Below are 25090 nucleotides of genomic sequence, written 5' to 3'. Positions count from 1 at the left end.
TGGTTACATCCGTCAACCCTGCGACACCCTGAGTGCTGAGCATGACGAGGTGTGCGTGTGCTGAATGGTTTTTGGGAAATAAACGTGTGGTATAAACCTCCCAGTCACTCGCGGGACTGAAGATAAACTCCTTTAACAAACCTCGTGTGGGAGTATCAGGGTTTGCAGATATGTGCACAGCTGATAGCTGAGCTGCAGTGGCTGTACTCTGTTTGATTTGAATAAACTTAGATATCAGCTGTGTGAGCAGAGATAGGCTACGCCACATGTGGTGAATTGCCCGTGTCCGTTACTCCTTGTGTGTCTGGGCTTGGCCGGAGAACCCTGGATTAGTGAGCTCAAAAACCACGTAGAAAAGCCTTTATTGTGGAGGAGGTGGTGTTTACAACGTCAACATAAGAACCCACCTGGTCATAACTCTGCTGGTGTTTATTCCACAACTTAAGAGGTTGTGTTATGTTACACTATATGTCATAATTATCTGCTTGTTTGATTTATTTAATTCACACTTTGCATTGCAGATTTGAAATGCTTCACATTTTTTTTTTAATGAGTGCTGGTTATAAACTGGAGTTAGTGGATTAACTATGAGTGTATCATTTCCAAAAATGTACTTCCAAGGCACCAGTAAGAACAATGACCTGTCACTTAACCACTCAAATCCTCAGTCATTTTAAATATTGGGTGTTATCCAGTATTTGATGTTGTGACATGACTGTAACCAGACGCCACAAAACACCATATTTACAATTGATATTCTACCCCATTCAGATCTGGCTTAAAAAGTTATCCCATCACTTAAAAGACGGCACCAAGTACGTATTTAAATGTGTCCTCAGTGTATCCTCCGGTCAGAGTACAAAGAAAACACATTCAGAGGTGGATTTTCTCTCTGTTAATTGCACAGACACACAGAGTTGTCATCAGACTCGTTAAAAGCATCATTTTGCCCTTCACCAAACAGACATGACATCAGTGTCTCTCTGACAAAGATGCACCGCGACTGATTTTTAATGCCGGGTGTGATCGTTGGTACTTAAGGCTGGAACTGGATCACTGAGGACAGATGTTGATACCAGGTCTGAACAGAGCTGCAGACAAAACAAGTTACATTTCCAGGTTAGCAGGAGTAAAGAGACGCCTGTCTGATCGTAACAAAGCGTTCATTGGCTAATAAACACTAATATACTGAAGCGTTTAATACCACGATTCGTTGTGAAATCAAGTCATCGTGTCGTCCCTGTTCCAAAAGCAGACGTGCTGTAGACGTGATGAGAACTTCATGTCTCTTCTCTGACTAAACACCAATGAAGAGAATTTTCACAACTCTGATCTCAGCATTGATGCAAAACTTCACATCAGCGATGTCAAAACTCTTGAAATAATGTAAAATGGTCAGCTGTGTTGATCGGTGATGATCTGCAAGTACTTAGTTTTTAATTGAATAAGGCGAGTGTCAAAATACCTGATAATAAACTCTGCTACTGAGGCTCGAGCCACGTGTCACATGTGAAAGGTCAGCAAGTCTCAGGTTGTGTGAAAGCTAAAAGTAAAGAGCACCTGTTGGACCCTGAGAGTCTCGAGTTCAGTGCCACAGACCCACGTCCACCATTGTGACACGCACTGAGGAATCCAAAGAACTTTGAACATTGGTTAGACAATAACTGTTATGATATCGTATTTCTCCAGTGTGTCCATTTGTGTCTGATCCTTGTTTTCCATTTCCTCTGCACCTGACGGTTTGCCCCGGGCTCTTTCCTTAAATCGTGGTCCTGTTTTTGTTTCTCCAGGTCCCCAAGAGGACGACGGCCAAGAAGGAGTCAAAGGAGAAGAGGGAGAGCAACGAGGAGAGCAAGGAGAACCTGAAGGCCAAGTCTGACGACTCTGGAGAGGAGAAGAATGGCGACGACGACTCCCAGAAGAACGGCCCGAAGAAAAAAGGTGAATCTCACTGTACACTTTGAAGGGTTAGGGTTAACCCTAGTCCTGAGATAATAAATACGTAAACATGCAATAAAACTACACAAACACAATGAAATAGCAGTACATATGTACATGCTTGCACACATAGATATTAAAAATAATGCACAGACGATGTGTACTGACGGTTTAAATGAAATTACACCCGAGTACACAGTGCTGTAAATGTAAGAAATGTGTCCGTTGTCTCAGAACAACCCGAGTAATCGCAGGCCGGAGTTGGTCGCTGCGGACGGGGGAGGGTTCGTGGGGAGGGAGCAGCACTTTGTGATGGTTTGTTTCAGATTTGGCAGCAATCAGAGCTTTTTAAAGAGTTCCAGCCAAACACAGGCAGCGAGTGTTTTCTGACCTTCACAACATGGTTACCCTCAGTGACCAATGCTGGCTTTGTTTCTCTGGTGGTCTTCACGCTCTTTTTTTATTACCTGAGACAATGCTGGCATTGAAAAGCATTTGCAATGTCTCACCGCGTGTGTGTGTGTGTGTGTGTGTGTGTGTGTGTGTGTGTGTGGTTATGGAGACGTGTCTTCTTTCTGAGGACAAAAAAAACAAGCCCTTATGTAAATGATAACGTTTTAATGTGGTTAGGATGAAGTTAGAGTTATATTAGTATTTACAGCTAAGGTTAGAGTAAGTCTCCAGGAAATGAGTGCGAGTCAGTATAATGTCCTCACAAGTGTGTGTGTGTTTCCTCAGGCCGTTGTTTTTAGTTCCCTTAAGTGTTTTAAAGAAATGTTTTTCACACACTGACAGAGCTCCACAGTGCTCTGCTGTACACACACACACACACACTGAAACACATGAGGAAAGACGCAGACTTGCTGTAGACGTGATGAGAACTTCATGTCTCTTCTCTGACTAAAGAACAATGAAGAGAGTTTTCACAACTCTGATCTCAGCATTGATGCAAACAAGTCGTCCAAATTCTTAATATAATATAAAATAGTAAGTTTTTTCTACCTCTACAGGGAGGATCTTTTTTCTGTCTGTGTTTCTTGTAATAATCACACAATAATCACGTTGACACTGCTGACATCAGGTCACTGATGCAGCCTGGTGGTCAGAACAGGTAGTGCTGCTGACTCAGGTTTAAAGGAGCAGCTTTAACACGCTAACATCCTTTAAAGGAGCATGTTTAAAGCCAGTTTCAGCTTCTTAACTGTGAATATTTTCTCGATTACTTGAGAAAATAATTATTTATTTGCAGCTCTAGTTATCTCTGTACTCTGTAGGATTAATAACGTATCCGTCCACCCGTCTCATGCGTGTCGCTGTTCTTGTTACATTCCAAACAGGAAACAAGCAGAAGTGGGTTCCTCTGATGATCGAGGTGAAGTCGGAGGGTCCACGAGAGCGATCGGCCTCCAGGAACAACAGCCGACAGAACGACAACCCCCGCCTCCCTCCTAACGCCAGGAACGACCTGAGAGGTGCGTGTGCTCTCATTGTGCCGTGTTACAGATTATTTAATCTGACTGTGACGTCAGGGAAGCAACATAAATAACCAAAGCTATATCAGCTGCTGCTTTTTGGTTGCAGGATTTTATTCCACGCTGTGTCTGAATGACTGACTCAGCACGACGACTGTGCTGTGTTCTAATTTGTTGCTTCTGCTTTAAAACCTTCTAAATATACATGGTTTCATAGAAACATCACAGACTGACTTGACTTTGTTCCGTCCGCTCTTCTTAAATAGAAACTGTGATGTTTGTTCTGCGGTCACAAAGAGTTCCCAGAGTGATTTCTTTGTCTCTTGGCTTTGATCTGTGACTTGAGTGTTGGTGATCGTGCAGAAATATGACGTGTAAGTTGCTTCTCTCGCCGCAGACTGGCACAGTCAGAAATACGAGCGGGAGTGGCGCGACGATCACGACGAAGTGTCCAGCGTGAAGAGCGAGGGAGCGCCGTTCCGCGGAGGTTTCAGGGGACGCGGACGTGGACGAGGAAGAGGACGTGGACGAGGCAGAGGCGCCGGCAGAGGTAGGTTCATGTTCTCACCACCTGGAGCCACACACACGGGAACACTCAGAAAGTGTATTTCTCACACAATAGTGGCATCACAGAATAATGCTAACAAGACACTCAGAGCCTGTAGACGTGATGAGATCCTCATGTCTCTTCTCTGACTAAACATCACTGGAGAACATTTTTTATATCTCTGATCTCGGCATCGAAGCGCAGCCACAAACAACCTTTAGATAATGATAAATGTCAGTGTGATCATTTGAGGAGATAATACCCTCATTTTATTTGTTTTGCTGTTAAAGGAAACTATAAAGGAGAAACCAAGCTCATTACTTAATAAATGAAACAAATCTTCACTTATTCCAACAGAACCAGGCTGTTCTCAACAAAATAGTGTCTGTCCAGTCTGGCACAAGAGAAGAAATGACCAGGAAATGTGTAAATGACGAAAAAGACATTGCATTTAACACAAGAAATAGGATTCCTGTTGGTTCTGGCAGCTTTCTCTCTCTCTCTCTCACACACACACACACACACACACACACTTTGTTTTGAGTCTCCCCCTCCTCCTCCTCCCCCCCCCAGACCGAGGTAGAAAATACTTGGCACCTTTTTAAAATGGTGCAAGAGGTAAGAAAAGTGTGAGAAAATAAGGCGAGAAAAGAACAAGTAAGCATGTCTTTGACAAGGACGCATTGTTTACTTTGAGCAGCACTGAAGCGATGGTCGGTTAGTAGTTAGCAGGTGACCATTGTCCCTTTGTGTGTTTACATTACTGCCCATGTTCAAAATGTTAATACGACAATTTGAGGAAACATTACGAAAGAAAGACAATTTAATGGACTGTGTCTCTCTTGTCCTCTCCTGTCCTCTTCTGTCCTCTTCTGTCCAGGCCACTATGACTTTCACTACGGCTACAAGTCGTACGATATGAAAGACGGACCCTACGGCCAGAAGTTCGGTAATTCTGTGACCTACTACTACGACAACATGAGCAGCAACGACGTTTACGCCGTGGACCAGGACCTGCTGAAGGACTACATCAAGAGGCAAATGTGAGTCGTGTGACGAGGGTTTAACCGTGTCCTTCAGTAGAAATGTGTGTGAAGAATCTTTCCTAGCTTCTGTTTTTGATCTGTGGCTTGTTCTTGGACGCTCTTTCATAACTCATACCTCCACTAACATTCCTCTGTCCACTCCTTTTTTATCAGTGGCTTCTTCCTCAGAGTAGACTTTGAGTCATCTTGCTGACAGATGTCACTGTAATCAGAACCTGCCCGGCAGATATAATCCGTCTCAGAATGACTTCTGTTTGTCATGCCGTCTGTAATGTGGTTTTTCTGTCGTCTTTTCCCCTCTGAGCTGTTAAAATAGAGCGTCCATTTCCTTGTCCTTGTGTCACAGTGTGTTGCGTGTCAGTCTTGTCCAGTTTGAGCTCTGTAATGATGACCGTGTGTGTCCTCATTCACCTCCTCCCTGTAGCGAGTACTACTTCAGCCTGGAAAACCTGGAGCGGGACTTCTTCCTTCGGAGAAAGATGGATGAGGAGGGATTCCTGCCCATCGCACTCATCGCCAGCTTCCACAGAGTTCAGGCTCTCACCACCGACGTCAACACCATTCTGGAGGTGAGCACGGCTCTTTACCCGAGAGGATGAGGAGGAGGAGGAGGAGGAGGAGGATGATGATGATGATGTGGTTTTTGACCCTTTTATGCCCCTCCCATCATCTCTCCCGTCAGGCTGTGAAGGACAGTAAGGAAGTGGAGATAATCGACATGAAGATCCGTCGGAAGGTGGATCCTGACAAGTGGCCTCTTCCGGGCCTGAATATGCCGAACCAGACCCACACCGACTTCTCCCAGCTCATAAACTGCCCCGAGTTTGTCCCGAGACAAATGCCCGAGGACTCCAGCGGTGAGTGTTGATGTAGTTTTATTATTTTTAAGACCCAGCAAACCCTGCATGACAAGTCTTTACTGGTATTTTATTGTTTGGAGCGGTAATAATGAAATAAATCTCTGCGATGCTGTGCTCGGTGCAGGTTCCCCGCGGGCGTCCACACCGTTGAAGCAAAAAACCAAGACTGAAGCAGACACCTCTAACCTTAAGACCATGCCCAAGGGCCTCTCAGCCAGCCTCCCTGACCTCGACTCCGAGTCCTGGATCGAGGTCAAGAAGAGGCCCAGGCCGTCCCCCGCCAGACCCAAGGTCAGCACAGAGAAGGTGAAATTCTATGTTGGTGTCAATCCAAAGAAGTCATTAACTGACGTGTTTAAAGGTCGTCATCAAGAAAAACTGTTAGACATTTACTGGTTCAAGCTTTTTGTTGCTCTTTGTGTATCAATTCATACTGTAAATAATAATAATAATAATAATCTAAAAGTAACAGAATAGGTGTGGTCAATTTAAGCTGTTATTACATTTTCACAAATAGTGAAAATAGCAGACGTTCAACAAAATAATGATGATAATAATAATAATAATAATTCAACTCTGGTCCTAAAGGCAGATTCAGTCATTGCTCACAGGTTGAATTTATTTATTTTAGTTTAAATACCACCTGAAGCCACACCCACACAGAAATGGATGCAAAACACAAAGTAAACTTTAAACCGCCAATAATGCTGACGAGAGCCTCGCAGCCGACACTCACACTCTATTAGGGATGGAAATCAGTATCTGTCCAGTACTGGTCAAAGTCACTGGATAAGATATCGGACAGATAAAAATGTAGAATCCGATACGTCCAAAAATCCTTTATATCGCATCACATGCTTCATTATTGACTGTAAACATGTGAAAAAAAAAAAAAATCAACAAAAGCATTTTAGCTGAGTCATGTTTGGGCTGTTTATTTTCTTCTTTTGGGGAGAACAATATTTGTGACACCATTAGAGAATTGTATCTTTGAAATGACTCGGCACAAATGTGTTGTTCACAGCTTCAAAGTTCATAAATGATCTAAAATGACTATCGGAATAATATCGGTATCGGTAGATACTAGGTTTTGATATCGGGACATCCCTACACTCTATAGGAAATGTACATAAATACAGTATGACGCAGCCGTGCTGTAGAAGTGATGAGATCTTCATGTCTCTTCTCTGACGAAACATCACTGGAGAACATTTTAACTTCTCTGATCTCAGCATTAAAGCATTAAAGCATTTCGTCTTCTTTCATGTGCAGCATCTTTGATTTATAACCACCATTTTGTTTTTTGTGTTTGACTTAATTATATCATTTTTTTTGTCGCAAAAGAAAGAAAGAAATCAGTTCTCCATCTTTTTATTTTTGGTTTTTCATCTCTCCACATCTCTCCCCCTCATCCATCACCTCCTGCTCCCCGCTCCCCGCTCCCCTCTCCCGTTGCTCGGTGTTGATTGACTGACGTAGGCCCCCTCGTTGCAGCAGCAGCAGAAGGAAAAGGACGAGTCGAGTCGCTCCCCGGTGCAACAGCCTGGCTCCACACCCGCTCCTGCTACTCCAGGAAACAAGGTGGGTTCTCAAGACCCAAAGTCTGGACTTCAGATGAAAATCATCAATGTTATTAGAGGTAACTTTGGGATTGTCTTCTTTTGGAACCAGGACGGAGCCGAGCAGGACGAACCGGAGGAGCTGGACTTCATGTTCGACGAGGAGATGGAGCAGATCGACGGGCGGCGCAACACGTTCACCGACTGGTCGGACGAGGACACGGACGGCGAGATCGACGACCACGACGTCAACAAGATCCTGATCGTCACACAGACGCCGCCGTACCTGCGGAAGCATCCCGGCGGCGACCGCACCGGCCACCACACGTCACGCTCCAAGCTGAGCAGCGAGCTGGTGAAGGTGATCAACGACGGGCTCTTCTACTACGAGCAGGACCTGTGGGACGACACGTACGAGCCCGAGTACGCCACCATCAAGGTAACGGGACGGAGAGCTTGTTTGTGTGCGTTTGTTATTTTGGATGAGACTTCACCGGAGAGTGTGAGACTGTGTGAGACTGTGTTCTGACGGCTTCCAGGTTTCAGCTCCATCATTTTGGCATTTACTCTTCCCTCAGCCAGAGCTTTTTCTGGACATGGAAAGTCCACACAGAACAGAAGCGGTGTTGTTGTTTTAGATGTGCTTTGTTTGTGTTGTCACCGCTGCACCTTTTGTAGCATTGTCCAACTCTCACACGGTCGCCTGCACAGATCCAGTATCGCGTAGAACAGTTGTTTCCAGATAAAGCCGCTCACTCTCAAGGCCTCGGCCCGAGGGGACGAGGTGACGGTGCTGCGGGACAGAAGACGAGGATGGACGCTCCAAGATCAGAGGATGCTTGGTGGAATGAAAGGGCAAGTGTGTGTGTGTGTGTGTGAGAGAGACACGCTGGGCTTGTTCTGTTTGTGGTTATTTTTTAAACGAGCTGTAGTTGCAGAAAGGGCAGTCGCTCTTTTGTTATGAGGAGGTAGAAAATTCAGGGTTAGTGTGGACGTGAGTCTGCAGCTCAGTGAGCCGGCGTCAGAACACTGACAGACGTCAAACATGAAGGTGAAACAAGTGTTTTTGGCGGCCGTGTTTTGCTGCTGCGTCTCGGTTTCCCGGCTGCTGCAGATGAGGTCTGTTTTCTTTAACGTCTACTTTTGTTTTCAGTGACGATTCAAACTCCTTTTGCTTTCTTTAAAACTGTCTGACGGGTTTGAAAAGGATGAAAGTCCACGTGTTCTGTCAGAGGGTGTTTTCTCTCCCTCGTGGCATTAACCCCAGATCCTCTTATCATTTACAGCAAGAGGTGGAGAACTTCAAGAAGGTCCACCTGATCACCCGGGAAGAGTTTGACTGCCTGACCCCTGAGCCCCCAGTTGACCCCAACCAGGAAGTCCCACCTGCTCCACCGCGACCCCAGCAGAGTAAGAACACAGAAACACACGCGTGACTGAATCACAGCGGAGACGAAAGAGGACGAAACAAGCGTTAACGACCGTGCTCTCTCGTCCTCAGTCCCCACAGACGCTCTGGCAAACAAACTCTTCGGCGCCCCGGAGCCGTCCTCGATAGCTCGCTCTCTCCCGACGACTGTGCCTGACTCGCCCAACTACCGCAGTGCCCGCACGCCCCGCACACCTCGCACGCCTCACCGCAAGGACCCCACCATGACGCCGCGCTTCTACCCCGTGGTGAAGGAGAGTCGGCCCGTCGACGCCAAAGTAAGATTTCTCTTTTTTTTTAACCATCCAACAAACTTTTCGACACAGTCTTGATATTTAACTTGATTTGCTCGTGGGTTTTTTTTTTTTTTTTTTTTTTCAGACACCCAGGAAGAGGAAGACCCGGCACAGCTCCAATCCACCCATGGAGTGCCACGTGGGCTGGGTGATGGACTCCAGAGAGCATCGGTCACGTACTGCCTCTGTCAGGTGAGAGTCACATAAGTCTAACTAACGATTATTCGATTAATCAATTAATCTGTCGATGATCTTCTCGATTAATCGTTTGGTCCATAAAATCTCAGAAAACCTTTAAAAATGTTGATCAAACCTGGAAATGATGATGTTCTCAAATGTCTTGTTTTGTCCACAAACCAAAATGATTCACTTTTAATGATTTCTTTGTTATTCAGAGCAAAGAAGTGAAGAAAATTCTCACATTTAAGAAGCTTAAACAATCGAAAAATCTTGTTTTAATCATGAAAAAAAGCTTCAAACCGATGAATCAATTAATCGTTTCAGTGATGATCTTATGTGAATGTTGACTTTCTCACACTTTCCTGTGGTTCCTCCTCCTCCTCCCCCTTCCCCCTACTCCTCTCCCTCTCAGCTCCAACGCCAGCCCGTCAGAAGGAACCCCTGCCCTGGGGAACATTGGCTGTACGCCTCAGTCGCTGCCTAAGTTCCAGCACCCGTCACACGAGCTGCTCAAAGAGAACGGCTTCACGCAACACGTTTACCACAAGTATCGCCGGCGCTGCCTAAACGGTAAGAACGTGTTTTCATCGTTCTTTCAGCTTCTGCTTCAGTTTATTTCGCTTTATTCCGTCTTCAAATGCCTTGTTTCTTGTTATGCACATACAGTATATTTTAATGATCTGTGTCCACTTTAAACTTGTGTCACAGAGCGAAAGCGTCTGGGAATCGGTCAGTCCCAGGAGATGAACACGCTCTTCCGTTTCTGGTCGTTTTTCCTGCGCGATCATTTCAACAGGAAGATGTACGAGGAGTTCCGACAGCTGGTGGTCGAGGACGGGAAAGAAGGATACAGGTGAGACACTTGCTCTCTTCATATTCCACCACTGACCACTGGTTGTCTGTTTGTTGGTGGTTCTTTCTTTAATCAGAATCAGAATTTCTTTATTGTCATTATACTTGCTTCCTCCCTAACACTTATCAAAACTATGGCTACAATCAGAGCAGGAACAGAAAACACAAAGACGAATCAGTCGACAGCAGCTGGAAAACTATTGTTAAAAAAAAAAAAGAAGCTTGCTTTTAAATGTGTTCTCAGATATAAGTGCAAATCTTTTTTGTGCAATGTGTGTGCCTGCACAAATATTGTGCAACTCAGTTTAGGAGGTAGATGGGTTTGTTTTCATTTTTCAAACACTATACAAGTATATGTTATATAATTTGTGTGTGTGTGTGTGTGTGTTGCAGGTACGGTCTGGAGTGTCTCTTCAGGTACTACAGCTACGGTCTGGAGAGGAAGTTCAGGCCAGACATCTTCAAGGATTTCCAGGAGGAAACGATGAAAGACTATGAAGCTGGTGAGTTTGCACAGATAATATAATATGAATCATTGAGGAACTCTGCTACATGATGATGATGATGACGATGATAACGGCGTCTCTCTGGGTCCCGTTCACAGGCCAGCTTTATGGACTGGAGAAGTTCTGGGCTTTCCTTAAATATTCCAAAGCCAAGAACTTGGAGATCGACGCCAAGCTGCAGGGATGTTTGAGCAAGTTCAAGCGACTGGAAGATTTCAGGATCGACGTGAGTACCAAATCACAGCAGATCTTATCTCAAGGAACTTGGAAATCTGTCATCTAACTGCTTTGAGATTCATGTCAAAATAGACGAGAAGATGCAAAAAAGAAAATACTGCACCCATTTTTATATCGACGCCCTGTAAGCTTTGATTTCACTGTGCATTTCATTTGTACTGGAAATCACTTTTGCTCTGAATAAATCACTTATTTTCTTCCACATGTGAATATAATTTACAAACCTTAGATCGTGTGTTGTTGAAAAAGAGCTGAAACTAATGGTCGAGACCATGTTTAATAAAATGATCGAGTGAGGAACACGATCATTTTTGCCTGCCACACACACACACACACAGTTTAAATAACTAGCACACACTCTTCAACAGAAACAGCATATGTTTTTATTATACTACTCTGTAATTATTATAATAGCAATAATATACTTTTTGTATATACAGGGATTGCAGCTCAAAGTGCTTCACAATAAAAGGAATATAGAATTTCAAAAGGAAAGAGATGCAAATACAAAACAACACGGGGTGGAAGGTAAAGGTTAAAAGCCGGTTTTAACTTTGAAATGAAACACGCCAAAGGGTGTAATAATAAAATAGGAAAAAGGCCTAGAGTCAAGAGGTTAAAACACTGTTTGAAATAAAACAGTAAAATACAACACAGCGTGTAATAAAACAGGAAAACGCTCTAGTTACGAGGTTAAAATCCTGTATTCACTTTAAAATAAACTTTTTAAGTTAAGTTTTAAGTCTTCCCTGATATGTAAGGGTAGTGTGTTCCAAAGTTTAGGGGCATAAGTAACTGTGTGGATCCCAGTGTCGTACATCTGGACACATTTAAACGTGTCTCTTGTCTCTGCTCGTAGCCCCCCATGGAGGAAGGCGGCCGCAGAAGACACTCGTCCAGCGGGGACGGTCGGCGTCGTCATCTCTCGCAGCCTTCCAGTCGCCCCCACAGCCAGGCCGGCTCAGGCCCCGCCCCCGCGGCAGCGTACAGTCACGCCGCTGCTGCCGCCGCCAAACTCGCCAGCCAGAAAACAGCGAGCGCGGCTGCGGCTCCTGCGACTGCGGCTCCTGCGACTGCGGCTCCTGCGACTGCGGCTCCTGCGACTGCGGCTCCTGCGACTGCGGCTCCTGCGCCTGACGCCAAGACGCTGAAGTAAAGTCTCTCTCTCCAAACTCAGCGGCTCTGCATGGATCAACTCAACCACAACAACCTGGGGGGGGAGGGAGGGAGGAGGGGGAGGGGGGCGTGTCCAGCTCTTAACTCAAGCTTGAGATTTTTTTTTTTCCCCAACAATTTTTTATTTTTTATTTTAAATTGAGAAACTTTTTTTTGTTTATTTGTTAGAACAAAAATTCTTTTTGAGAATTTGAGATATCAAGCTTTAGCAACGATCCTGGATTTATTTTTATTTTTTCATTTCTTTTTAATTCACGTGGACCCCTCCTCCACCACTGGACCCCGCCCCCTGCTCCTCCTCCTCTTTGATCAACACTGTCACGCTGGCTAAAGGATAATTGATTTCTTGCCCAGATCTCAGATTAATGATCATTATCATTATTAATATTATTATTATTTCTTCGGCATGTGGTGGCTTTGGAAACTTTGGAAACTTTGGAAACTTTGACTGAGCGTCTGAACTGAGCAGTTCTCACTGGTGGCCGCCGGGGAGGAGGCGGCGCTGCTCCCCGACCTCCAACTGGACCAAAGTGGTTAGAACCCGAGTGCTGACATTTTCATCCACACACACACACACACACACACACCACAGCCGCCGTCGAGTGCCGTCGAGTGCTGTCGGAGAGATTTGATTTACTTTACGGCCGAAACACTGAGGGGCAGAAACATTACAGAGCCAAATGATAAACCACAGCGAGAAAAAGACTTGTTCTGTTCCCTCAGTGTGGACACGATCATTGAAAGTTGCCTTATTTTAATGGTTTTACTGCTTCAGACTTTGCCCCGCCCTCTGCCCCGCCCTCCGCCCGCCCGTCACCACATTGTTGATTGTACAGCAGTGAAATCGCCCCTAATTGCGTTTCCAGCAGATGCCACCAAGTGGCGCTGTCCTCCACCTCTCGCCCTCGCTCCTTTCCTCCGTCACCGTTTCTCAGGTGTCTTCCAAGTGTCATAATATTATGGTCTGTTACAAATCCAAGAATCCTTCCTGTGTGTTTGTGCTAAAACACGTGAATCAGGTCGAAGTTTGTGTCGCCGCCCCCTTCCCCCTCCCCCCCTCCCTCCCTCTCTGTGCTTCCTAACTTAAGCTCTGTCCCAACTCCGCCTCGCTGTCAGACGAGCTGCATCCATCCGTGAATCCATCCACTTCACTCGCATCCATCCATCCATCCATCCATCAGTGACACTACAGGACTGGAATCATCTAATAATCTGGATTACTTGAAGAAACAAAAACGGTGGTGGCGATGTTTTTTTTTGATTTTCCCCCCGTGGATGGAGACGCTGACGAGGTTCAAACATTTCACACCTCACGACCTCTTCGCCGTTTGTTTGCTCGGTCGAAGCACGGCGGGGGAGGAGCTTAACACACGCGTCAGTTCCGGCATGAGTGCTGACGCAGGTACAGATGTAGCAGCCATGAGCAAAGACTTAAACGCATCATCGCCGCTCCCCGTGTTTTGGATTCTCCCGCTCACGCTCGTCACTCTTCCTTCGGTCGGCGTGGATCGTTCCATCGTTCCATCGTTCCATCGTTCTCCAACTCAAGTATTGATTATATCAAACATTTTCCTTCCTCCTTTCATGTAAATGTGAATCTCGACAGACGAAGAGAAGACGACGACCGCTCCCTGCTCCTCGTTTTATTCTTTTGTTAGAGCAGATGATAAATATTTGCCTTACACACGTTTATGTCCTCTAACTTTTTCTTTCTTTTTTCTTTTTTTTTTTAAAAAAATGGTCTCATAATTATCTTTTAATGCTTTTTAATTTCAATTTGCAGTGTTTCTAGCGTTGCTGCTGTTGTTGTCGTGATGAAGATGGAGAGCTTGTTGTGTCGGGGCTGTTACAAACATGGGAACATCACTAAAGGGAAAGAAGATTGTTTATAGTTTTTCATGTTGAAATTGAGTTAATTTTTTACCAATATAACAGCGGCCAACAACACAACTGTGATTTAAAGAGGAACAAAGTTGATTTAAAGAGATTTAAAAGACAAGTTCTGGCTCTAGTCTTAACACACATGGTTTTCTCCCTCCCACGACTGCTGCTTGACGGAGTGAGTCTTTAATTATCGACGCACCAGTGTTCAAATGCGTTCAATTCATTGTTTTCAGTCTGTTGGTTAATTTCCCAGTGAGCAGAGCAGAGGTGGACGTCACAGTCAGTGTTTCTCCTAAAAAGAAAAAAACTCCTCTGCAAAAAAGATGAAAAAGCAAAGTAAAGCAAAGTAAAGCAAAGCTGTACTTACTTTATTTCCCCCCCGTCAGTGTCTTGTTGTTGGTTTAACGTCAGGGAGATTTTGGGGATCAGTTTTCAGAAGCCTACAGTTGACGATGCGTTGAGTTTTTACGGTTTAAAAAAAACAATATTCAGAAAAGCAGAAACTACACGGACGTGAGGGATGAACGACGGAGGAGAGGAATGAAGAGAAGGAGAGAAAGTACGAGGAGCGAGGCTTTGGTTCGGACGTCTGGAGACTGGGATTAAAAGAGAAGATTAAAAAAAAAAAGGACAAAATTCCATAAAAGCCATATGAATAAGAAGTGACGAAGCATCACCGTCGTTCATTTACGTCACGATAAATATCTTAGGCTTTGCCGCGGCGAGGGAAAAAAAGAGGAAAACGAGGAGAAAAGAACAAACAAAAAAATATATAAAAAGGAAAAATGTAAAATACTTGAATGAGATCCTGTATAATATCATTTAATATTCATAATATCTGCTTTGTAGGCTGATGTGATTCGCTATTAGTGTTATTTGTAATTTGTAGTAATTATGCTTTTCCTTTAATAAAGAAAAAAAACCACAAAACGGACAAAAAAACCTCAACAATGACGACTGACGACTCTTTATTCACGTGTGTGTGTGTGTGTGTGTGTGTAATCACTGTAAACCATTTTTGTCCTTTTTTCTATTTTCTTTATTATTATTAAGTAATTTAGTACAAACATTCTTCACAATCGCACAGAAAAGTTAAACATGAGTTTTCTAACATTTGTTTCTTCTGACAAACGACTGTTAAAGCTGAACATAATTCAGGTGCTTAATGGGCGAGTGGTCATTAAACATGAGGTAAAACAGAAATCATACGTACATTAAACAGCATTTAAAAGTACGATTTCTCTGAAACGGAAAAATGACAAGTCTGTTCACACTGAAATGATTTAAAATGACTTTTCTGTCATTCGTCAACAGCGTTCGATTCTGGAATGTTTTCATTTAAACTTACATTCCATGACTTCTCTCTCTACCTGTACGGTTCTCATCTTAATAAACATTAATGTAAATAATCACATTATACAGTAAAAACAGCTATTTGTACAAGATAACCATAATTAAATGACACCAATTCCAACTTATTTTTCCTTTGTTTTTGTAAAACTTGACACTTTTTCTTCTCCCTAGACGTCGCCACAGCGGATGATTTGAGATTATCATCTTATTTTTTATAGTAATCACCAAGTAAAAGCTTGACAATGTGTAAAATGTGTGTAGTATATGAGGGAGGATGAATTTTAACAGGATTTATACTCATTACCAAAGGTATTAATATCATATTCTCTTCTTATTACCACACTGTTATATACTTGTACCACTGTCAGATTATGGGCTTCTTTTAAACTAAACTAAACTATATTAACTACCTCTGCGACACAACCATTAACTAAGTATCATGTGACTGAATCAGTCTTCCCAGATCACAGGAGGATGAGAAATCATTAGAAATCATTAGAAATCATGATTTAAAACATTCTGAGCTGTCGTTCACCGCCTCAATATCCATCTAACTATCTACATATCGGTTGTTGGGGAGCTTCATGTCCACCGATCGCGTGTCAAATATTCCCAAAACTTATGGCAAGGCCTGGGCCTGAGGTCAGAGGTCAGAGGTCAAGGCTTACATCACTGGCCCTTCTTTGGTACATCGGGGATGCTCTCGTTGAGCGGCGTGAGGCCTGTGAGCAGCACGTGGCGCTCGTACTGCTTTGTCTCCCGGAACTTGCTGTCGGTGCCGTGAAGTCGGTCCAGGACGCCCATGACCCCGAAACACTGGTTGAACCTGGGTGCGGGGAGGACAGGAGGACGTGAGGACAGGAGGACACGAGCGAAGTGAAGGACAAAGCCATTTTGTGCAAAAAAAAGTTGAAATGTTTTTGATGTTTATGATGTATTTTCTACTTATAATCACCTTTTTCATTACGGGAGCAGAAAGTATACAAATGCTTAACCTCATATTGCAAGAGGAGCACAACTTCATCGTCCACTAATCGTCTGATTTATTTACAGGTATAGATTTTAGATTTAGGTAAATAAAAGAAACGTCTGGACTCACCTGAGGTGGTGGAAGTCGTGGAACTCTGGGGACGGCAGGAAGGGCAGGTGATAACCACAGTGGGAGATGGTGGTGCTGACCAGAGCCAGGCAGTACCAGAGCGACGTGGTGGATAAGTGGGAGCCCAGGATGACCGGTCCGGCCACGGCTGGCAGCATGTTGGAGAGCTAACACCAGAGACGGACAATCGTCAGGGAGATCTGTGACTTAACCCTTTAACACTGAGCCTCAAAATGTCTGCCTGTTATTTTAGACTGTTTTTAACCATAACAGGCCCAGAAAATGTCCTGTGACTGTTTTTCCCCATTTTTCCAGAATAACTTTCAATATCTGGCAGTTATTTACAATGTACTGCATGTTAAAGTGGAGTATTAACAACTTAAGAAAGTTTAATTGAGAAAAAAAACCTTTTCACCACATTTCACCAAATAAATATACAATATGCAACGCTAAAAACCCAGAGAAGCAGAGGAGAGAGAGTCAGATGTCGATGGTGAAGAATTACCACGTGCTCCAGAGGATGAGCGTAAATACACACGACTCCGACCGGAGCGGTCCACTCGTGGTGCTGCTTGTGGTAATGCTTGTAGAGGCTGGGGTGATGGAACAGCCTGAGAGGAGAGGACGAGGATTATATTATTTATTATTATTATTATTATTATTATTATTGTTATTATTATTATTATTATTATTATTATTAATAACGTTAGTGAACAGAAAATCTACATCACATGGTTTGTATTCTGCATCTTCATCTGAAAACAAGAAAAACAACCTGGGAAAGACAGTTTCAAGGACAGTGTTGAAGCCATGTCTCGTTTTTTATGTGTGAGATTTTCCCCTCCCAACCACTAGGGGGTCGTATTTCATGTCTTATATTCTGCCTGAGGCTGGGGTCACGCTGGGATAATTTGAGGTCACCTGTCATTTCACTCAGGTGTTGCTGATTGAAATGGACAAACCTGTGCTCGGGTTTAAAGTTTCCTTTTAATTTGTCTTTCTTGGAAAAATAATCAGACACTGAAAGGAAAATAAGTCGCTGAGATCATTTCAGACACTCAGGAGGAATCTGGTCGAGCTTTAAACACCTGACAGTAAGTACAAGACTTAGTCTCTACAGTATATTAAGATTAATCTAATGTTTATTTTTCCATTCATTTACATCGTAGATTCAAATGAAAACAAGCTCTGCGAGGTAAAAATTAAACATGATACTAACTGTGTTTGTACAGCACATCCCATAATCATAAACTCAAATGTGCTGCCTGTAATTAACTAAATGATTAAATAAGTAACAGAGTTAAAGTTCTGTTTCAGTATCTGTGACGTGCAGATTTTTCTTATGCTTTGACTCTTATATTATTATATAATTCATGTTAGAACATGTCCATAATATCAGCTACATGATGGTTACATTTGAACTCTTTCTACGTTTATTCAAATCCTCTGACCACAAAAAGTCATTGGCTCCACCCCCTGCCCTGCCTCTGAGCAACGACACGGGATCTAAACCCTGATATAACTGAGAAACACAGTGTAAACTCACGTGACCGTGATTTGAATGTTTTGTTTAGTTTAATTCTGCTCTCCAGTTTTGACATAAGGCTGAAATACTGCCACCTCACCAGTAGGTGGCAGTGAGGTGTTCTTTGTACCTGTGTGAGTAGTAGAACATGATTTCCTCCACGAGGGCGAACACAGCGAGCTCCATCAGAGCCCAGTGGAAGGTGGGCAGCTCGGGGCCGCAGGGGTTCACTCTCCAGCTGGTGATGTGATAAACGGCCACGACCATCGGGCCTGAGATCAGCAGCTGGTTCAGGATCACGGTCTTCACAGCGTGACGCAGCTTCACTCTGTCCACCTGAACCAGGACCAGGACCAGGACCAGGACCAGAGGAAGAAAATAACATATTAGTTTATTTAACTTCTTTGTCTCGTGTTGTTAACTATTTATTTTAAAAATGAAATATGTGAAAACAACAGGTGTGTTTACATGTTATAAAGACAGAAATATCTGAGTGAAAATAAACGTTTCTTATTGCAATTTAATTTGGGATAATATTTTTTTTGATTCAGTTCAAAATGAACGTTTTAATGAAGTTTTACCACACGAGGAATCACTCAAATATGAACTACTTTTTATTCTAATGCAGGGATGAGAACTTTAATGAACGCCGTGACTGAAAACATTTAGACCGAGATCTACGCTTTCCTTTTTTATGGAAAAGGAAAGTGTAGATCTCAGTCAGATCTACATAATCCATCATTTTCTTTTTGAGTTATGCTATAAACAAACAAACAAACAAACAAACAAACAAACAAACAGAGATAAATTGTGACTGATAAGTGACATTGTTGCAACAAGGCGGCTCATCCTGTTTTTGTTTACGCCGATACGACACTTCAGATCATGGTTACTGTCGGCCAGTGAACTCCTGTGCCTGTCATCAGAGTAATGGACCGTAGAGACTCGTATCTACTGTAACGCTCAGGTTTTCACCAATGACAAAGTTATGGAAGCTTATGTCATATTGTCCATTATAGGCTGAGGTCCAGCTCCTGATACAAATATAAAAGGCTCATTTTGGAGTCATGAAAAACAATAATTAATACACTTTAAGAATTTCACAAACTGGACCTTTAATGCAGTGACTTTGATCTCCAGTGGAAGCTTCTTTTATGACACTGATCATGGCTATAATCTCTGAAAGGTAATCGATAATCAGAGTAATGTCCGACTGCTGTTATCAGCAATGTCGGCTTTTATCGCTGCAACGTCCGACAGCGTCTGTTAATCAAACACAGTGCAGGGACTTTGGACAGATGGACATGAGGACAAACCGGATCACCTCATCGTCGCTCCTAATCTCAAAATATGTAAGACTGTTGTCAAGGAGGGAGTGTTTCTTATCCTACAGATCATGTCCTTCCTGTTTCACCTGTTTCTCCATCTATACACAGTACAGTTCACTCACTACAGGAGCATCGTGTGCCATCAACACACAGATCTCAGCAGCACAAATTGTCTCTACACTTTATGAGAAAATAGTTCAGTGAGCAGCAGCAGCAGCAGCAGTACCAACAGCAGCAGCAGCAGCAGCAGTTCTCTGGTCACAGGTTCATCTGTTAAATGGTCATTTCATTGGTACAGAGAGAAGACCTTAAAGGTCCACTGTGGAACATTTAGTATGTTTGTACGGAGACTCTCTGGTGACATAGGTGTTTCTAAGGCGTGGAAACGAGTTACTTATTTTGTAGTTTCTAAGGCGTGGAAACGAGTTACTTATTTTGTAGTTTCTAAGGCGTGGAAACGAGTTACTTATGTTGTAGTTTCTAAGGCGTGGAAACGAGATACTTATGTCGTAGTTACTAAGGGGTGGGAATGAGTTACTTATGTCGTAGTTTCTAAGGCGTGGGAATGAGTTACTTATGTCGTAGTTTCTAAGGCGTGGGAATGAGTTACTTATGTCATAGTTACTAAGGCGTGGAAATGAGTTACTTATGTCGTAGTTACTAAGGCGTGGAAACGAGTTACTTATGTAGTGGTTTCTAAGGCGTGGAAATGAGTTACTTATGTCGTAGTTACTAAGGCGTGGGAATGAGTTACTTATGTCATAGTTTCTAAGGCGTGGGAACGAGTTACTTATGTCGTAGTTTCTAAGGCGTGGGAACGAGTTACTTATGTAGTGGTTACTAAGGCGTGGAAACGAGTTACTTATGTCGTAGTTTCTAAGGCGTGGGAACGAGTTACTTATGTCGTAGTTTCTAAGGCATGGAAACGAGTTACTTATGTCGTAGTTACTAAGGCGTGGGAATGAGTTACTTATGTTGTAGTTTCTAAGGCGTGGAAACTAGTTACTTATGTCGTAGTTACTAAGGCGTGGGAACGAGTTACTTATGCTGTAGTTACTAAGGCGTTACTAGCATAATAGCATAATGTAAAAGCACCATATGACGGCACTTACTGTAAACCACACTTTCACCCTCTCACAACAACATGTTCTCCTGTCATCCCCAGAAAATGCAGTGACACCAGCTCTTGTTCACAGCAGCAGGAGCATCAACAAACCAACCAAGCGCACTCTGTCTGTATTCATGCAGCACATAGTGTATATGCAGCAGCCAGAAACGTTTTCATACATCTACAGGTTCCAGACATGTGATAATGAGACGTAACACAGTGTGCGTGAGTGTGGAGCTCACCGGGTTATTCTTGTCCATCTGGATGCGGTAGCGAGTGATGAACGAGGGTTTACCGGTGACGTCGACAAACAGCAGCAGAGCATTCGGTATCCAGAAAACCAGAGTGGGCATCAACATGGTCCCTGTTGGAAGTGAAAGGTGATTTTGACGTTAAATTAAAAACTTGGAGCTGCAGTCACTTTGTGGCAAGTGGGAATGCACATTTTATGAGTTGTACTGGCCCTTTAAGTGTATTCCAACAAGTACAGAGGACTGGGCGAGGTATAATCTGCCAAATATTAGCCTCACGATTGAAATCCAGTGATTTTAGGGCAAAAAAAAACAACGTTAAGGTTACGAGGTAGGAGCTGCAATCACAAAAGAGGCTCACTATCAGTGTTACCTTTACATAATCACTAATATAATAATTGGACGGCAAGCATCTTATCTCGTAATAGAGATAATAATCAGACAAAGATAACGTCTGTGTCACGTCAGTTTGTGTGACAACAACAACGTGATCGTAAAAGAGCAGTGAATCACCAGCGGAGGTCACGACGCGGTGCTTCAGTGAAACCACACACACGCTATAACTCTGTGCCTGTTTTAGATCGTGCATGTCATGTCATTTCAAACAAAGAGCACGACTGTGAACACGACGACGTGTTCCTGTCCTCACAAACATCTCACTGTTGAGTCAATAACGATCCTCCTCCCTTTTTTTTGTTGTTTTTAGATCAGATGAGAGAAGAGTCAAGTAAAAAAGTAACCAGCTGTTTCTTACCGAGGTAAAACAAAGCAGCTTCATGACCTTCAAAGGTCACGTACAGCCTGGACCACTGGTTCTGCCAGAAGTCTCCGGATGCTCCCCAGAACTTCTGGAGATGCCTGCAGGACACAGACACTTAACTCACATGACCTTTACTTATTAAAGTCATTTTATTATGGCTATTAATATCCATCATGTCACGTTTGACAGGTTCATCCTATCCTGGTCTGACAGGTCTGGACATGTCCATCACACGCTTACATATGATGGCGTTTCATGTTAGTTTTCTTATTCGTTTTAATCCCAGTCTTTTCTATTTAGTTTTACTGTTCACATCTGTCACGTGTTGCACGTTAGAGTGAAAACTCACCACGTCAACGAGTTGCCGAAGGCGGCCAAGAAAAAGATCCCAGATCCGATGACAAACACCGCCTTCTTCACAGAGTCCCAGAGTCCTGTAGGACTTTCCTGAGCAGAGGAAAACAACAGTGTGTGTGTGTGTGTGTGTGTGTGTGTCATCCACATCATCAGGGTTTCCAACAAAAACCTTTCACAGTGTCAATATTTCTCTGCAACAACAGTGAAACCAGTGAGACGACGACAGCAGGGAGGTGTTTTCATTTGGGTGCATGTGGTTGCAGACATCCCATAATAATTAGCATTTAAATCTACATTAAACACTTGCAATAGCTCTACAACACCCGAGTATTTAGACTGAAATAACATCATTATTATTATTTATTATTATGATGACCTTCAGTTCAGAATTTGAAACACTCCTTCACTAAATGCACTTTTAGTTGCACCAACTTTGGTCAGTTGTGTGTTTGTCAGGGAAAGCCACGTATTTCTATTGTTTCTGCACTGCGGTGCAATGATTATAAGGTTTATTTGAATCTTGAATAAACTCCGTCTTCTGCTGCAGACAATCGAGAGTTTTTATTTCTACAAATGAACCCACAGAGCGTTCAGTAAAACGACTCTGCTCCCTCAGCAGGATTTAAGTCCAGGGATTTGTTCACCAGACCTTCTTTGCCCCAGCAGCAGCAGTAGATCGCCATGGCAACGCTGGGAACAGTCTCAAATATGACATGCTGTACTTTGGGCTTTTCTTTGAAGCCAAAAACAACATTTACACACTGAGTTTCTAAACAACAGGCATGAAGAGCGACTGAAGTCGTTCTGTCGACTTTAACGCAGATTATCAACAATCTGGGATTTGGAGGAAAAACACGTGTGCAATAACATAGTTTTATGAAGCCGGTGCCAGTTTGTCTCTGCAGCCGTTTAAAGGCATTTTTCGGCATCTGAAGAGGATTTGTATGTATTTAGTGCATGCACATGAATATGTTATAGAAAATGTATTAAATAGAGGTTGTCAGACAGGAAACTGACACAGTATCTACTGTATGTATGAAGTGACAGGCCACAGTTTCAATGAGGCAGCTGAGGAGAAAATAACACACAACACACAACACAAGTGCTTCATCTTCATCATCTGCTGAGAAGAAGAAGAAGAAGGCGATAATACAACACGTAACATAACGACTTCAGTGGTTTTCTTACCTGTTGGTTGCCGTTGCTCTTCATCACGGCAGCTCCTGTCATGTCTGTGAACACAGATGACTTCATTAACACATGAATATCTGTAGCTTATTCATGTATTTCAGCAAAAAGATGCTTTTATTCTTCAAAAGTTAATAAATGGAACACGAGTGCAGACTTTTGTCTCCATGAATTTGAATATTTCAACGAACAACAACAACATTGTGTGACACAACACGGTCACTGCTACGAGAATCATCAGAGTGCTGAGTTACACGGAGAGAGAGCGAAAAATAAAATACAGCCAGAGGATTAAATGTAATCCTGTAATAATCCAAATTTTACAGTGAGCACTTTCTCACAGACATTTTTGGCATAATCGCGTGACCCACATCCACGCTGTGTGTGTCTCTGTAAGAGTTTACATCAACTACAGAAGTCTTTATATTACTGTGTTAATTATGGATGAAAGAAGGGATTCTTTTATTTCATTCATACGTTCTAAGAGTTAAAAAATAAAGAATAAAAACAGAACATTTGAGACAGAGAAACACAATCCCTAACACCATCAGCAGATTTATTATGGACTAAATTCAGTACAGTACACTTGGTGTTTGTTAACTTCGTTACATTTTCATTTATCTTTTATTTAAGTCACAATTATTTCAGATTATTTATAAATATGCAAACATGACAGTTGTTTTCTTTAACTGTACTATGTTAAATAACTTTATTTAAACACTGTTTATGGCTGAATAGTAATATATAATATAACATTTGCATGACTGATTCAAACCTGTCGCTTATTTTGTCAAAAAAATGCCATAGAATGTGTTGTTATATTGTTATAATCTGTTATTTAATAATAGATTTTTAACCAAATCACTAACTGTTGCAGCCTCACTTGTTGAGCATCATGTAATCCATCTGACATTTATGGATTAAAATGATTACTGGCTTGGGCAAAATCTAAAATAATCTACATCATCGTCATTGCTGCGACAACGAGTCACGTGTGCCATGGTTGTGTTTATGCAAATGAATTCAACATGACTAAAGAAGACAAGTAACAATGATGACGTAAGAGACAAAGAAACGTCACGCACACACACACACACACTGTTGTTTTTAAAGATCTTTTAAAGGAAACAAAGTCACTGCCACTCACCGGCAACACTCTCGTCTCCTCCGTGCTCTTCTTCTTCTTCTTCTTCTTCTTCTTCTTCTTCCGTGTCGTCTCCTCCGTGGACTCAGCTGGACGTTTTCAAACCAGCCCTTTATTTACAACCGTGCGCGGCTCTGTGATTGGCTGCTGCGCGGGTCAGCTGACGCAGGTTTTTGTTGTGCTGTTTTTCCTCTCTTGGCCACAGACACATGGATCCAGGTGAAGGTTGAGTCTCAGAGCGATGGCTTAGTCTGAAGGGAGTGAAACTCCGCTCAGCCACGGCCACTTTATTAGGTACACCCGTTCTACTGCATGTCAACACAAGCAGCAGCCAATCACATGACAGCAAAAGAAAGAGAATTTAAGAATGTACATGAATGTTATGTAAGTGTAAGTGCAGGTGTGTTTATAACATAATATCCATAGATGGAAAGAGTTACTGAAATATTATACTCAAGTAAAAGTATCACTCTAATAACATTTTACTTAAGTACAAGTAAAAGTACTGGTCTGAAAATGTACTCAACTTAAAGTAAAAAAGTTTAAAATGTACTAAAAGTTACGTAGTTACTTTCGTAACAAGGTTCTTTCTTGTGTCGTGCAAAAAGGACAAGGGAACACAAATCTCACATTAATTGTTTTTAATTAAAGGCAAAACTTTTACAAATGAAAGTGATGACAAAATAAAATATGTAAACACATAATGTGTCAGTCAACATGGGTCAAAGGTCACAGATGTCACTCACTCAGGGACCTTAATTAGCGCCAATTCACCTTGTCCATATGTTATTATTTAATTTCTGTTGTTTTATTGTGAAATGTGTTTCTCTTCCATGTCACAACGAGCACTTTTACTTTGAAATTCTGTGAAATATCATCATGAATATGGTGATATTTGGCAGATTAAGTTATCCCAGAATAAAATGCTGTTGTGCAATATTAGATGCACAGTTTGAGGCTGACCTCTAGTGTTCAGCTGCTGCCACTGCATCAGT

At 42.7% G+C, this 25090-nt stretch overlaps 2 protein-coding genes across 2 annotated transcripts in view; one reads left to right on the top strand and one right to left on the bottom strand.

Moving 5' to 3' along the window:
* larp1 (La ribonucleoprotein 1, translational regulator) overlaps positions 1 to 12078 on the top strand; it is a 30353-nt gene extending 18275 nt beyond the window's left edge. Inside the window, exons 6-22 of the mRNA XM_058627903.1 lie at positions 1791 to 1941; positions 3276 to 3410; positions 3808 to 3960; positions 4838 to 5000; positions 5428 to 5572; positions 5686 to 5860; positions 5988 to 6169; positions 7343 to 7444; positions 7535 to 7861; positions 8709 to 8832; positions 8924 to 9129; positions 9233 to 9339; positions 9740 to 9897; positions 10036 to 10180; positions 10573 to 10682; positions 10784 to 10911; positions 11782 to 12078. Of these exons, the coding sequence (XP_058483886.1) occupies positions 1791 to 1941; positions 3276 to 3410; positions 3808 to 3960; positions 4838 to 5000; positions 5428 to 5572; positions 5686 to 5860; positions 5988 to 6169; positions 7343 to 7444; positions 7535 to 7861; positions 8709 to 8832; positions 8924 to 9129; positions 9233 to 9339; positions 9740 to 9897; positions 10036 to 10180; positions 10573 to 10682; positions 10784 to 10911; positions 11782 to 12078 (2808 nt within the window). The remainder of the gene's footprint in view (positions 1 to 1790; positions 1942 to 3275; positions 3411 to 3807; positions 3961 to 4837; positions 5001 to 5427; positions 5573 to 5685; positions 5861 to 5987; positions 6170 to 7342; positions 7445 to 7534; positions 7862 to 8708; positions 8833 to 8923; positions 9130 to 9232; positions 9340 to 9739; positions 9898 to 10035; positions 10181 to 10572; positions 10683 to 10783; positions 10912 to 11781) is intronic.
* Positions 12079 to 15777: 3699 nt separating this feature from the next.
* Positions 15778 to 24269, bottom strand: faxdc2 (fatty acid hydroxylase domain containing 2). The gene is made up of 9 exons (XM_058627940.1): positions 24099 to 24269; positions 22952 to 22995; positions 21756 to 21853; positions 21401 to 21504; positions 20638 to 20759; positions 18090 to 18295; positions 16940 to 17045; positions 16435 to 16601; positions 15778 to 16161 (listed from the first exon to the last, which is right to left on the bottom strand). Exons 2-9 carry the CDS (start codon positions 22991 to 22993, stop codon positions 16005 to 16007), a joined length of 1002 nt encoding a protein of 333 aa, XP_058483923.1. The 5' UTR covers positions 22994 to 22995; positions 24099 to 24269; the 3' UTR covers positions 15778 to 16004.
* Between the last annotated feature and the right edge of the window lie 821 nt (positions 24270 to 25090).

The sequence above is a fragment of the Solea solea genome, chromosome 4, assembly GCF_958295425.1.
Source record: "Solea solea chromosome 4, fSolSol10.1, whole genome shotgun sequence".
Classification (NCBI taxonomy): domain Eukaryota; kingdom Metazoa; phylum Chordata; class Actinopteri; order Pleuronectiformes; family Soleidae; genus Solea; species Solea solea.
The sequence above is the reverse complement of the archived record's forward strand: the minus strand, read 5'-3'. Positions and strand labels throughout refer to the sequence as shown.

Bases quoted from the DNA above. Each gene is read 5' to 3' on its own strand.
- faxdc2 (XM_058627940.1), bottom strand. From the start codon at position 22,993: ATGACAGGAGCTGCCGTGATGAAGAGCAACGGCAACCAACAG. The intron at 21,505-21,755 runs GTGAGTTTTCAC...TGTGTCCTGCAG, and splicing joins TTCGGCAACTCGTTGACGTG to GCATCTCCAGAAGTTCTGGG. The intron at 16,602-16,939 runs GTAATTCTTCAC...CTCTGGTGTTAG, and splicing joins CTCATCCTCTGGAGCACGTG to CTCTCCAACATGCTGCCAGC.